General features: G+C 42.0%; 1 protein-coding gene across 4 annotated transcripts in view; it reads left to right on the top strand.

The window, feature by feature from the left end:
• Positions 1 to 56: 56 nt before the first annotated feature.
• KDM1B (lysine demethylase 1B) overlaps positions 57 to 15,397 on the top strand; it is a 62,819-nt gene continuing 47,478 nt past the window's right edge. The window contains exons 1-7 of one of the 4 annotated variants that reach the window (XM_078446601.2): positions 57 to 241; positions 558 to 601; positions 3,743 to 3,842; positions 5,083 to 5,210; positions 6,499 to 6,588; positions 7,155 to 7,266; positions 12,688 to 12,807. In XM_078446601.2, coding sequence (XP_078302727.1) covers positions 3,756 to 3,842; positions 5,083 to 5,210; positions 6,499 to 6,588; positions 7,155 to 7,266; positions 12,688 to 12,807 — 537 coding nt within the window. In that variant the 5' untranslated portion in view covers positions 57 to 241; positions 558 to 601; positions 3,743 to 3,755. Of the gene's footprint in view, positions 242 to 557; positions 910 to 3,742; positions 3,843 to 5,082; positions 5,211 to 6,498; positions 6,589 to 7,154; positions 7,267 to 12,687; positions 12,808 to 15,397 lie in introns of all 4 variants that reach the window. The other 3 variants (XM_078446604.2, XM_078446602.2, XM_060614704.3) reach the window with 3 other exon arrangements.

The raw sequence follows: 15,397 nt of genomic DNA, 5'->3' as shown, positions 1-15,397 counted from the left end.
GGCCAGGGCGGGGCCAGCGCCGCGGCAAAGGCGAAGGCGGGGACCCTACTCCTCCCTGGTCCCGCCGGCTCCTCCCACTCCGGGTCACGCCGTGACAGGGGCGGAAGCGGCGGCGGCGGCGGCGGCCGAGCGGGGGCTGCGGCTCGCGGCGCGGATCGTGCTGCCCTGTGCGCGCAGCGCGCGGCTCCGGAGAGGCGCCGGCAGCCCGGGCCGGCGTGCGGCGTCTCGCCTGCGCTCCCAGGTGTGGGGCACGCGGCTCCGGGGGCGGGCGCGGGGGCGGCGGCGGATTTCGGGTGACAGCTCCGCACAAAGCGTTTTGGCTGGGGTGCAAGCTGCCTCTCTCCCCTCGTGCAGCGCCCCTCGCCCCGGTGGGAGGTGGACCGGTGCGCCGGGGGCTGCCGGCGCCCTCCCCGGATTGGAAAGGGCGTGCGGGGTCCGAGGACGGGGTGGGGGGGGGGATTCCCGGGCTGGAGTGTTGCAGCGACCGGGTTCCCGGATCCGTCGCGGGGTTGAGGGTCTTACCTAATCCCCCCCTACAACGCTTCCTTTCTGTGCAGCGGTGCCTTCTCCCCCCGACTCCTTGCACCTTTCCGGCGCAAAGGTGAGCCCCGGAGGCTGTTGCTTCTCCGACTTTGGAGAAGAGACGAGAAAGCTTTTCGGAAAGCGAGGCGGCTGCAGCTGGCGCCGGGAACGTTGGGGGTCTCTCCTGGGGACTGTCAGAGCCCTGTCACCTGGGGAGCGTCTGCCGCCGGCGGCGAGCCCACACTCCGGGGGTAGGAACTCCCTGGCTCGTCCTTCCCAGCCGAGGTGTGGCGGCGGGGCGCCCTCACAGCCCTGCAGGTGTTGTAGGAATCTTCCCGGCGCAGCCACCACGCGTTCAGACACGAGCGGCATTGCCAGGTTGCTGGGGTAACTGCTCCGGGCCCGGGGACCCGGTGGGGGCGGCCGGGGTTGGGGTAGCTGTTAGTCAACAGCCTGGCAGCTGGCAGGTGAAAGAGGAAGGAAGAGAGGCAGGCCCAGCTGTAGAAAGTTAGGGTTCCGTACTGTGGAATCTAGCCAGCTGGAGGCCCAGCCCTCCCCGGGGTGGGGTGCGGGAGTCCCCAGACCACTCCATTTGGGGAGCTCCGTCACTCCACAGGTATGCACACGACCCAGGGCTTCTGCGTTTTGTTTGGTGGCTTTAAAAAAAAACAAAAACCAAAACTCTATTGTAGTGGAAGAAAGGGGGCGGGAAGAAGGTATCTTCAGGAGGTACACGAGAAAATGACTACCAGTAATTAAATGGTCTTTCAGGCGGTGAAAGTAGTCCCTAAAGCATTCAGGCAACTGGACTGGATCCATATTTCGGAAAATTTGATTGGCGTGGGTGCAGTAAGGTGCTAGGCCTACCTTGTTTTAAATGACCCTGAGGGCAGTTCTTGTTTCTGTTGCCTCTGAAGAAGTTTCTGGTAGTTTATCTTATTTTTAGAAATTGTGCTGATGCCGCTGTAAATTTTTATTTCAATCAAAAGTCTTTTGGATTCAGATTTTTGTGAATCCTGTGGGTTTTTTTTTTTTTTTTTAAATATTCAATAGACTACCTCAGAAAAAAACCTTGGGAATTATTAAAATAGAAATCTAGACACTGATAGATATATCCATTTATTTATCCCCGCAAAAGCCCCTCACTTTTTTCATCCTTTTGTCATGTTAAAAGAAAACCAAAGCAATAAATTTAAATTTAGAAATATATGCTTATGTAATTATATTAAACATGAAACAAATTGATAAAGTTAGATGTGTTTATCAGTTTGAAAAACCAGGTGAGAGCATTTTCAGCGTACTAATTCGTTAGCACTTGCGATCAGTGTTTCTAACATTATATTTAAAGCACAAAAGCTGTAGCCTTTCCAACTTAAAAAATTTTCCCTTCATCTTAAGCCTCAAGAATCCAGTAACAGTGAAGACACAGAGCTGACCATGTCAGAAAAGGACGAGGGTGTATCACTGTTAATTCTGTGATTAAAGTTGAAAATGTAGTAACACTAAAAAATCATCACTTATGTTTTTTTCTCGACAACAGACTTAACAATGGCTTTTATAGCCAGTGTTTTCATTTCCTTTTAACCATTTCTTGAATTGTATAATTTTTCATTGCAACTAAATACATATTTTCCAGTACACAGTTGGATTAAAATGTTTGTTGAAGTTTCCAGAAACTATCCTTACTTTGGAGAATGCTGGTATTTCTAGGTGATAGAGCCAAATGCTGCATGGAACTAGGCTGATGATACTGATGTTCCTAAACCCGACATTAGACTCCAATATTTTTGCTGTAATCCTTACATGTTCCATACGTTTATATATTCTATGTACATATTTACAAGTGCTTTATCTGTGGCTTTTTTTATGAATAACATAGGATGTACATATTACATAAAGAGATTTATTAGCGTAGACAGCCTTTTGAAAATATAAACGTGATCCAGAAAGCTTTTGGGTATAAGAATTACAGGTAGACAGTAGTTCTTCTAACATTATTAGGGCGTTATCCAGTGGTATAACGAGTGGTGTAGAACCAAAAGGCAACTTATTTGATGCTTAACTGTAATGCATTTCAGAATATGTATAGAGATTATGTGTTCATAACTAATGGTTTTGAGAAAGTGAAGACCGAGTCAGAGGAAAGTCATCTGTAACACTGACGTCAAGATTCCTGAGAGTTGGTGTTGTCACACATGATGTTAGTAATCTGTGAAAAATGCTCTTATGAATGTTAGTATAATTCACGGATACAAAACAGTAGGATCACAAGGCCCTCAAAGCTTTTATCCAAGATGAAGATTATGTTTGAGGAATTTGTATCTTATGATAACACTTTTCCACTTTCAAATTTCTTACCCATAGATATGTCCTATTTTTCATACTATTATTGTGTGTGTGTGTGTGTGTGTGTGTGTGTGTGTAGTAATATGATGGATCAGGGAAGGAATTGTGTGTTAATTGTAGAATATGTTATTGAGTACTTTAAGCATTTTTCATTATTTAATTTAATTAAAAATACTAATTTGATAATTCTTAATCTTTCATGATGACTATGCATTGTTTTTCTTAGAGACTTTTGTTCTTAGTGCTTGTTTAACCATGCTAGTTATTAGACTAGTTTGAGAGCTCATAAATTTTTCTAGTAGAAGATACCAGTGACTGTTTAACCTAGATTCCTAAATGCAGTAATGACTGGACAGCGTGCCTGAGATTTTACTGAGAGGGAACCAATGAGTTTTCTTTGTGAAGTAGAAGATCAAAATTCAGGAATTACTAAGAAGATATATAGTAAGGGAGAGAGGAATGGAACAGACAAAATTCAGGTGGTTTTACTCACTGAATTTTACAAACAGTAGTGTAATTGGTTTATTGGTCATTGGTGTGTTTCTTATTTTTATACTTTGAAATGTATATGTTAGTAACGGACAACATTTATCGAGTACAGTACTTACAATATGCCAGGTCAGGTGCTTTAATAGATTATCTTAACTGCTCGCACCACTTCTGTGGGGTACACTCTTGCTGTGCCCATTTTATATACGGGAACACCGAGGCTAGGTCTTAGATTAAGTAGTTTGAAAGCAGTGGCTTCACACCAGGGCAGTCTAACTGCGGAGCGTATGCTCTTACCTAGTAAACTGGATAATAAATTTGCTCCGGAGGCTCAAAAGCGTTACTATTTACTCATTTAATTTTTTTTTTTTTTTTTTTTTTGAAGATTTTCTGAAACAATGGCGACCCCTCGGAGGAGGACAAAGAAAAAGGCATCTTTTGATCATTCTCCAGATAGCCTGCCTTTGAGGAGCTCCGGTAGGCAGGTACCGCTCATTTGTTCACTCAGTGCACCTGTTTGGTTGTAAGTACTCTCCACACCCGGTGTGGGGCTTAAAGTCACAGCTGCACGCTCCGCCAACTGAGCCATCCTGGCACCCCACGATGCACCTGTTTTGAGCACACGAGATTGTGACGATTTGGGCTGAAGTATTAGAGAGGAAAAGATGTCTTTTCAGTCCTCAAGGAACTTGAAGCCTAGTGGAGAAATTCCCCTCGGAACGATCACAGCACAGTGTGATAAAGGGCTAGCGTGTAGAAAAACGGTACATCTGGCGGAGGAACTGCAAAGACAAAGGGGTAGAGTGTGAATCAGCATGGGCTGTTCAGAGAATCGCAGCTGTGTGGTTGCTCCCAGGATATGAGCTGCGGCCAGATCATGCTTGGCGTGGTGTCGTTCACAGGAACTTGGACTTCAGCTTGGAGCTGGTTGGGTGCCGTTGGCGGGTTCCTTGCAGCCATCTCTTTTCTACGGTTTTGTTTTGTCTTTAAAGAAAAATATTGAATGATGCAATTCTTTTTCTAAAATTACTCAATTTTGGGGGGCTGGCTCAATTGGAAGAGCATGTGACTGTTGATCTCGGGGTTGTGAGTTCGAGCCCTATGTTAGGTGTACAGATTACTTAAATACAAAAACTTAAAAAAGATAATACAATTATTCAATTTTTTTTTTATTGGCAGTGCTGAGGGTATATAACTGCTCTAATTAAAGAAAGCCTGAGAGTGTCTTTTATTTTGACCAGTACAGCTTTTCCTGAGAAAGGCTCACGTGTTTTATTTATTGTCTTATTTTCTTAAAATATTTATTTATTTTGAGAAAGAAAAAAAGAGAGCAGGGGAGGGGCAGATAGAGGGAGAGTGAGAATCCCAAGCAGGCTCTGCCCAACACAGGGCTCGATCTCATGAACCTCAAGATCATGACCTGAGCCCAAATCAAGAGTCGGCCACTTAACCCACTGAGCCACCCAGGTGCTCCGGCTCGAGTGTGTTTTAGTTTTCTCCTCAGAGACCTGTCGTTCAAGTGCTTCTTGTGTATTTCTAGCCTGTCCGTGAATTACTTGCACTCTGCTGTCTCAGGGAAGTTGCTGTCTTATCAGCCCTTCTCCTGCTGCCAGGACGTTGTTGATTTTCATAAGGTGGAAGTTATTTCAGTAGTAAAAGCCTTCTACCTCCTTCACTCCTCGCCCTTCTGGGGAAATTGTAACCTCACAGCTGGTTCTTCTTCAGGCCAAGAAGAAAGCAACAGAGACAACAGACGAGGATGAAGATGGCAGTTCAGAGAAGAAATACAGGAGATGTGAAAAGTCAGGCTGCACAGTAGCGTGTCCCGTGTGCTTTGCAAGTGCTTCTGAAAGGTCGGTGTGGATGGGGTGTGTCAGCCTCCCATTCCTGCTCAGGAGAGCATTCTTGGTGGGAACATCATCTTCCAAGATGGTTTTCCTAAAGATAGAGATAGGTAGCATAAGTCCTTTAAGAATAGAGACAGTCCCCCTGTATGCTTCCTCTGCTCGACCTAGATGTAGAAGCTCTACGCAGTGGCCAGTGTCCTCGGGTCCCATGCACCATGGCCGTATTGCTCCTGGGGGTTGAGGGTGGGGTGGGGACACTGGAGGGCAGACCATGGGCTCCCCTGGGAGCCCAGCACATGGATACTTTCCCTGTGCTTCCTCTCCTCCTCAGATAACCTGTCTCCTCTTCCAGCGGACATATACGGGTCTCACTGAAACCATGAAGCCACCAGCACTCTTGCCATTTTTATTGGGATGACCCAAGCATGACCTTTTACTTCCAGAGAAGAGTCTTCAGATAAGGCTTCAGATTCCATAAAACCTGGCAAACAAATCCCCATTTTTATTTTCTAGTCACACAGAGGTGCTGGTGTTCGCGTTCACTGCAGCATTGTATTTCATTCTTTGGCGACATTATTGGCTGTTTGACAGGTTACGTTTGCCAGATACATTTGCTTGATGGTCAGATTCCAGCTGGCCGGATTTGTTCACTACTCAGTATTGGGGCCATATGTTATTGCCAGAGACTGCACTTGTCTCCTTCATACACGTGAAGCTTGCAGGAAGCACAGTGACACCCCTTGTATCATGTCATAAAACTCTATCATTGCTCCGGGGAGTCTTGGTAAAACTTCGAAGCCCCGGGTCCTTCTGGGGTCTGGGTTAGGTAACTGTGAATCTGAGCCCCTATGCCCTCACCGTGTATCATGGATGAAACATCCTTTCAGTTTCCCCTGTCATCAACTCTTGGTTGTTAGGATTCTTTTTTTTTTTTTTTTTTTTTTTTTAATTTTTTTTTTTTTCAACGTTTTTTTATTTATTTTTGGGACAGAGAGAGACAGAGCATGAACGGGGGAGGGGCAGAGAGAGAGGGAGACACAGAATCGGAAACAGGCTTCAGGCTCCGAGCCATCAGCCCAGAGCCCGATGCGGGGCTCGAACTCACGGACCGCGAGATCGTGACCTGGCTGAAGTCGGACGCTTAACCGACTGCGCCACCCAGGCGCCCCGGTTGTTAGGATTCTAAGTGGAGATCGCACAAAATGGGCTTGTAGAATGTGCTTAATACACGTGTTTAAAAAGGGAGAAGAAATGCTTACTCATCACCAAAGCTGCGCGTCTTTGCTATTTTCAGATGTGCCAAAAATGGTTACACGTCCCGATGGTATCACCTCTCCTGTGGGGAACATTTCTGTAATGAATGCTTTGACCATTACTACAGAAGGTTTGTTCACTAATTGTTGGAGGTTTCCATGGTGGAGGGCACGGTGGTGGGAGTGGTGGGGGAGGCGGAAGGGGTCAGGCAGTTAAGACGGAGCCCACAGGCTTACTGAGTTACTCCCCCATTCCAACCATGCCAACTACAGCCGTGCCAGAATTTCGATGCAGTAGTTTGCTGTGTGCGTGCTTATGTGCGTGCACACTCAGGGCTCAGAAAGTATCTGCTGTGAGATAGTCATTGTTTTCACTCTGCAAGTTGTGAAAAATGTGGGCACTGCTTTGCTATTCTGTGACCGGGCATGGGTGCAGAGATTTTGGGGAGGATGCTGACGACTACAAGGTGCTGGACCTTGTGCTGAAGAAGTCATCCCTTCTTAATAGTTTTCGATACTAAACTGGAAGGACCTCACCCTTCCCGACAGCCTGTTTGAAGGGCACCAAGGTAACTTTCCCCCTTCTTAATGACAGGGCTAGTTAAATCCTTTACGTAAGACTTCATAACCTGCTTCCTGTTTTTGAAAACCTGGTGAACTTCTAGCTTGATATATTTATTTTTATTTATTTTTTCAGCCATAAGGATGGATATGACAAATATACTACCTGGAAAAAAATATGGACTAGCAACGGGAAAACCGAACCTAGCCCCAAAGCTTTCATGGCAGACCAGCAGCTCCCGTACTGGGTAAAAAAAAATATAATGCTTTATTGTGCTGGAAAACATTTGTGGAGCCAAAGGCAAGAATGGATGAAAATACTGATTTTTTAGGATATCTTTCTATTATTACACTTACTCTTCTTTCTGTGTCTTAAAGCGTATCACCTTTTTTGTTTTTGTAGAAAACTTAGATAATTCACTTACTATAAAGAAGAAACTAAACTAAAACTGCCACCAGTTGATACACATCTCTCAAATCTTTTTTTTCTGTTCATATTTTTATGTGTATGTTGAAGCACAGTTGCATACTTTTATACACAAATCCTAATTAGGTTAAAAATCATACTTTGTGTATAATTTTTTGTAGTATTTAGTTTATTAACTTTATATTACTTTTCCATGTAGCCATGCTTGAAGATATATTTTAATGATTGTGTATATTATTAGGTAAATACACCATCATTTAATAAATGGCTAATTTTTAAAATATAGGTAACTCTGAGTTTCTCTTGTACACTTAAGATTTATTAATTACTTTTTTACGTTTATTTATTTATTTTGAGAGAGAGGGAGAGAGAGAGAATCCCAAGCAGGCTCTGTCAGCACAGAGCCTGATGTGGGGCTCCAACCCACGAGCCATGAGATGATGAGCTGGACGCTCAACTGACTCAGCCACCCAGGCGCCCCTAAAAGTTTTTTTATTGATGCAAAGCTCACATAACAAACTTAACTATTCTTTCGTTAAGTTTTATTTAAGTAACCTCTATACCCAACATGCGGCTCAAACTCACAACGCTGGAACCGGGAGTCGCATGCTGTTCCACTGAGCCAAGCAGGCGTCCCTAAACTATTTTAAAGTGCACAGTGTAGAGGCATCTATTACACTGACAGTGCTGTGCAACCAAATACTAATTGCAAAGCCTCTTCATCGTTCACAGAAGAAACCTGTGCCCATCAAGCAGTCCCCTTCCATTTCCGCTCCCGCAGCTCCTGACAGCCCCTGATCTTTATGGATTACCTCTTTAGGATGTTTTACGTAAAGGAATCATGCAGCACGTGACCTTTCGTGACTGGCTTCTTTCTCAGAGCATAACGTTTTTGAGGTTTACCTATGTTGTACTTCATTCCTTTTCATGGGTGATGTTCCATAGTGTGGGGTGGTCAGATTCTATTTATCCGTTTATCTGATGACATTTGGGTTGTTGTCACCTTTTTGTTATTGCAAGTAGTTGCTGCTGTGGACATTTGTGTGTGAATATTTGAATTACCTGCTTTCAGTTCTGTTTGGTACATATATACCTTGGAATAAAATTGCTGGGTCATATGGTAATTCTATGTTTTACTCTTTGAGGGACTTGTAGACTCTTCTCCGTAGCAGATTGCTGTACTGTCTTCGTTCCCAGCGGTAGTGCATGAGGCTTCAGATTTCACCATATCCTCACTAACTCTCGTTTCCCATTAATTTGGTTCTACATATCGTAGTGGGTGTGAGTGACAGATACCCCTCGCGGGGTGTCTTGCTGTGGTTTTGATTTCTGTAACGACTAATGCATTTTTTGTGTGTGTGCTTGTTGGTCATTTATTTATCATCTTTGGAGAAATAACTGTAAGTCTTGTGTCCATTTTGAAATATTATTGATTCCCTATGCTGTACATTTCGTTTCTGTGACTTAACTAATAATTGGAAGTTTGTAGGTCTTAGTTGCCTTCACCTATTTCGCCCATCCCTGTATCCACCTCCCTCTGGCGACCAGCAGTTCTCTGTATTTGAATCTCTTTTTGTTGTTGTTGTGATTCATTTATTTTGTAGGTTCCACATATAAGCAAGATTATACAGTATTTGTCTTTCTCTGACTTATTTCACTTAGCACAATGCTGAGTTCATCCATGTTGTTACAAATAGCAGAGACTCATTGTTTTCTATGGCTGTGTTCTATTGTATATATATATCCCACATCATCATCTATTTTATTTTGAGAGTGTGCAAGCATGTGAGAGTGGGGGAGGGGCAGAGAGAGAGAGAGAGAGAGAGAGAATATATCCCAAGCAGGCTCCACGCTGCCACTGCAAAGCCTGATGTGGGGCTTGATCTCACGAACCATGAGATCATGACCTAAGCTGAAATCGAGTCAGATGCTTAACCAACTGAGCTACCCAAGCACCCCCTACACCACATCTTCTTTCTCCATTCATCTATTGATTGACACTTGGGTTGCTGTCATAATTTGGTTATTGTAAACAAGACTGCAGTAAACATAGGGGTGCATGTATCTTTTCAAATTAATGTTTTCATTTTCTTTGGGTAAATACCTAGTAGTGGAATTATTGGATCATATGGTATTTTGATTTTTTATTTTTTGAGGAAACTTCATATATTTTCCACAGTGGTTGCCCCAATTTACATTCCTACCAACAGTGCATGAGTGTTCCCTTTTCTCCACATCCTCACCAACACTTACTATTTACGTTATTTTTGGTGTGTGTTTTTTTTTTGTTTTTTTTTTTCTTTTGAGGGAGTGGGAGTGGAAGGGGCAGAGAGAGAATCCCAGGCAGGCTCCACACTGTCAGCATAGAGCCTGATGTGGGGCTCGAACTCACAAACCGTGAGATCATGACCTGAGCCCAGATCAAGAGCTGGATGCTTAATTGACTGAGCCAACCAGGTGCCCCTATTTCTTGACTTTTTAATACTAGTCTTCCTCGTAGGCTTAAGGTGATATCATTGTGGTTTGGATTTGTATTTCCCTGATGATGATTGATGTTGAGCATCATTTCATGGGTCTGTTGGTCATCTGTATGTCATCTGTGGAAAAATGTCTGTTCAGGTTCTCTGCCCATTTTTTTTTTTAATTTTTTTTTTTAACGTTTATTTATTTTTGAGACAGAGGGAGACAGAGCATGAACAGGGAGGGGCAGAGAGAGAGGGAGACACAGAATCTGAAACAGGCTCCAGGCTCTGAGCTGTCAGCACAGAGCCCGACATGGGGCTCGAACTCACAGACTGTGAGATCATGACCTGAGCCGAAGTCGGACGCTTAACCGACCGAGCCACCCAGGCGCCCCTATCTCTGCCCATTTTTAATCAGGTTATTTGTTTTCTTGGTGTTGAGTCGTAAAAGTTCTTTATATATAGTTTGGATGTTAACTCTTTATTGGACGTATCACTTGCACGTCTTCTCCTAGTCACTGGATTGCCTTTGGGTTTTGTTGATGGTTTCTTCACTGTGCGAACTTTTTATTTTGATGTGTTCCCAGTAGTTTATTTTTGCTTTTGTTTCCCTTGCCTTAGGAGACCTATCCATAAATAATGTTACTAAGACCAATGTCCATGAAATTACTGCCTATGTTTTCTTTTAGTAGTTTTATGGTTTCAGGTCTCACATTTAGATCTCTAACCCATTTTGAGTTTATTTTTGTGTATGGTGAGAGAAAGTGGTCTGGTTTCATTCTTTTGTAGGTAGCTGTCCAGTTTTCTCAGCACATTTATTGAAGAGACTGTGTTTCCCCCATTGTATATTCTTCTCTATTGTAGATTAATTGATCACATAAACATGGGTTTATTTCTGGGCTCTCTATCTTGTTCCATTGACCTGTGTGTCTGTTTTTGTGCCAGTACCGTAGTGTTTTGATTACTACAGCTTTGTGGTATATCTTGAAATCTGGGATTGTGATACCTCCAGTTCTTTTCTTTCTCAAGATTGCTTTGGATTCAAGGTCTTTTGTGGCTTCATACAAATTTTAGGATTATTCTAGTTCTGTGAAAAATGCTGTTGGTATTTTGGTAGAGATTCCACTAAATCTGTAGATTGCTTTGGGTAGAATGGACATTTTGACAATATTCTTTCAATCCGTGAGCATGATATATCTTTCCATTTGTGTCATCTTCAGTTTTTTCCATTAATATCTTAGTTTTCAGAGTACAGATCTTTCACTTCCTTGGTTAACTTTATTCCTAGGTATTTTTATTTTTGGTGTAATTGTAAATTGGGATTTTTTTTTTTAATTTCTCTTTCTGCTACTTCGTTAATTAGCATATAGAAAGGCAACAGATTTCTGTATGTTAATCTTATATTTTGCAACTTTACTGAATTTGTTTATTCTAATAGTTTTTTGGTGGAGTTTTTAGAGTTTTCTATATATGGTATCATGTCATCTGCCAGTAGTAACAGTTTTACTTCTCCCTTACCAATTTGGATGCCTTTTATTTCTTCTTTTAAATGCTTATTTACTTTTTTGAGAGAGAGAGCAAGAGTGAGAGAGAGCGAGAGCGAGCACAAGTGGGGGAGGGGCAGAGAGAGATGGAGACATAGGATCCAAAGCAGGCTCCAGGCTCTGTGCTGCCAGCACAGAACCCAGCACGGGACTTGACCTCTCGAATTGCAAGATCATGACCCGAGCTGAAGGCAGAGGCTTAACCGACTGAGCCACTTAGGCTCCCCCATGCTTTTTATTTCTTTATGCAGCAATCAGACAAAAAAAATAAATAAATAAAAGGCATCTTTTTCCCATTTTTAATTGGGTTGTTTATCTTTTGTTGTTGAATTGTAAGAGTTCTTTATATATTTTGGATCCTAAGCCCTCATGATATACGACTTGCAAATATTTTCTCCTATAGGTTGCCTTTTTACTTCTTGATAGTGTTTTTTGATGCATAAAAATTTTTAATTTTGAAGTTCAGTTTATCCATTTTTTCTTTTGTTGCTTGTGTTTCTGGTGTCATATCCAAGAATCCATTGCCAAATCTGAGGTCCTTAAGATTGACTTCTGTGTTTTCTTCTAAGAGTTTTATCACTTTAGCTCTTCATTTAGGTATTTGATCCATTTTGAATTTTTGTATGTATGTGAAGGAGGTGTTCGACTTTATGGATAGCTGCACACTCAAAAAATAAACCTTTTACTTTGGAATAATTTTAAATTTATGGAAAAGTTGCAAGGATAGTAACAGAATTCCAATGTGTCCTTTATCCAGTTTCTCCTGATGTTATCACCCAACAGCCATGATATTGAACTCAGAAAATAACATTCGTATGGTACCAATAACTATATTACAGAATTTATTTGGATTTCATTGTTTTTTTTTTCACTAGTGTCTTTTTTTTTTTTTTTTTTAAAGCTGTTCCAGGATCCAGTTCCGTTTAATGTCCATACTTTTTGACTAAATTTAGCTCTGATTATTTCTTTGGGTTAAAGCTGTAAAGCCTTTATTACAACAGTACTTAGATCTCCTTTGTGCTTTCTTCGTGCCTGAGCTGGTATTGAATCAGTATTTACTTTATGCGGTAAAAGCGGATTATATGGGTGCTGGTCATGCAAGGAGGCGAAAAAGTACTTAGTGCAAAAAGGTTGGTCAGATCGGGTGGAAAAGATGGCAGACTGAGTGGTAGAGGATGGAAATGCTAGCATAAGATTAGCCAACTCATTGACCTTGACATGTTACTTTCCATGTAGGTTCAATGTACAAAACCTGAGTGTAGAAAATGGAGACAACTTACCAAGGAAATCCATCTTACTTCACAGATAGCAAGGACCTACCGATGTGGTATGAAATTGAATTCTACTACTGTTAAGGTATGATCTCTGTTGGTTTTCCTTTTGAATTAATGGATGGGTTAATTTAGTTGTAAGTAGTGATGGTGTGTATTTTTCATTTACTGTATTTTTTTCCTCATCTTTTTTGAAAGTTTATTTTGAGAGAGAAAGAGTGAGTGGGGGCGGGGCAGAGAGAGAGAATCCCAAACAGGGCTCGATCCCATGACCTGATCATGACCTGAGCCAAAGTCAGACGCTTAACTGAGTGAGCCACCCCGGCGCCCCAGTTTTTCATTTATTGTATTGATGATCGTATTGGTCCATGAATAACAGAACCCTAACTACAATGGCTTAACTGAGGATTTTATTTTTTTCTCATTATAATCAGTTCGGAAACCGTGTGTCCAGGCTTGGTGTGGCTGTCCAGGTTCGGTCTCCCTTCTAGTTTCTAGTCCCATCAGGAGATGGTTGTGGTACCATCAGCCATTGTATCCAGATTCTAAGCAGAGAAGATGAGAAAGGCAAAGAGCAAGAGGGGTGTGCCAGCTGAGCTTCACCCTTTTTTACTGGTGTAATAGTGGCTTTCCAGAAAGTTCCAACAGTAGATTTCTCTTTACATTTCATTGGCTGGAACAGGATCATGCAGCTACTCTGAACAACAGTAGAGATAAAAGAAGAAAGTATTTTAAAACTGAGCATGTTGAAATAGCAAACAAAAGCAGGATCCTTTTAGCAAGGTAGAAGGGATGGATGGATGGATAGGTTTGGGCAATTAGGAATCTGATATAGTTGGTACAGGGTCTTTTTGTTTGTTTTTGTTTTTTGACAAGTGGCAATTAGTGTTTAAAAGTGTCATTTTTGTTAGTGTTTTATTTCTTTTGTATGTTAGGTTCAGGTATATAATATAGTGATTCAGTAATTCTATACAGTACTCAGTGTTCATCATGATAAATGTACTCTTAATCCCCATCCCCCCACTTACCTCCTCTTTGGTGATCATCTATTTGTTCTTTACATTTAAGAGTCTGTTTCTTGGTTTGTGTCTTTTTTTCCTTGATTGTTTTCTTAAATTTCACATATGTGTGGCATCATATGGTATCTGTCTTTCTCTGACTTATTTTGCTTAGCATTATATGCTAAAGCTCTGTGTTGTGCACATGGCAAGAGTTCATTTTTTATGGCTGAGTACTAATCCATTGTGTGTGTGTGTGTGTGTGTGTGTGTACATATATATACCACTGCTTCTTTATCCATTCATCTATTGATGGACACTGGGCTGCTTCCATTCTTTGGCTGTTGTAAATAATACTGCAATAAACATATGGGTGCATGTATCCCTTTGCATTAGTGTTATGGTATTTTTTGGGTGAATACCCAGTAGTGCAATTACTGGATGATAAGGCACTTCTATTTTTAACTTTTTGAGGAACCTCCATACTGTTTTCCACAGTGGTTGCACCAGTTTGCATTCCCACCAACAGTACAAGAGGGTCCTTTTTCTCCACATCATTGCCAACACTTGTTTCTTGTGTTGTTGATTTTAGCCATTCTGAAATTTTCAACGTTTTTTATTTATTTTTGGGACAGAGAGAGACAGAGCATGAACGGGGGAGGGGCAGAGAGAGAGGGAGACACAGAATCGGAAACAGGCTCCAGGCTCCGAGCCATCAGCCCAGAGCCTGACGCGGGGCTCGAACTCACGGAGTGCAAGATCGTGACCTGGCTGAAGTCGGACGCTTAACCGACTGCGCCACCCAGGCGCCCCTCATTGTAGTTTTGATTTGCATTTCCCTGAGGATGAGTGATGTTGGGCATCTTGTCATGTGCCTGTTGGCCATGTGTATGTCGTCTTTAGAAAAACGTCTATTCGCGTCTTCCCCATTTTTGATTGGATTATTCATTTTTTGGGTGTTGAGTTGTATCAGTTATTTATATAGTTTGGGATCTAGCTGTTTATCAGATATGCCATTTGCAAATATCTCCCATTCATTAGGTGGCTTTGTAGTTTTGTTGATTGTTTCCTTCATCGTGCAGAAGCTTTTTATTTTGATGTAGTCCCAATAGTTTATTTTTGCTTTTGTTTCCCTTGCTTCTGGAGACATATCTAGAAAAATGTTGCTTTTGCCAGTGTCAAAGAAGTTACTGCCTGTGTTCTCTTCAAGGATTTTTATGGCTTGCGGTGTTACATTTAGGTTTTTAATGCACTTTGAGGTGTGTGTGTGTGTATGATGTAAGAAAGTGGTCTAGTTTCTTTCTTTTGCATGTAGCTGTCCACTTTTTTTTTAAGCACCATTTGTCGAAGAGATTGTCTTTTTCCCATTGGATATTCTTAACTGCTTTGTCAAAGATTAATTGACCATATAATTGTGGGTTCATTTCTGGCTTTTATATTCTGTTCTGTTGATCCATGTGTCTGTTTTTGTGCCAGTACCATACTGCCTGGATCACTACAGCTTTGTAGTGTAATTTGAAGTCTGGAAGTATGATGCTTCCAGCCTTTGCTTTACTTTTTCAAGATCGCTTTGGCTGTTTGGGGTCTTTTGTGGTTCCATGCAAATTTAGGGTTGTTTGTTCTAGCTCTGTAAAAAATGCTGGTGGTATTTTGGTAGAGATTGCATTAAATCTGTAG

Source organism: Panthera onca, chromosome B2 (genome assembly GCF_046562875.1).
Source record: "Panthera onca isolate mPanOnc1 chromosome B2, mPanOnc1 haplotype 2, whole genome shotgun sequence".
In the NCBI taxonomy this organism is placed as follows: Eukaryota; Metazoa; Chordata; class Mammalia; order Carnivora; family Felidae; genus Panthera; species Panthera onca.
The sequence above is the reverse complement of the archived record's forward strand: the minus strand, read 5'-3'. Positions and strand labels throughout refer to the sequence as shown.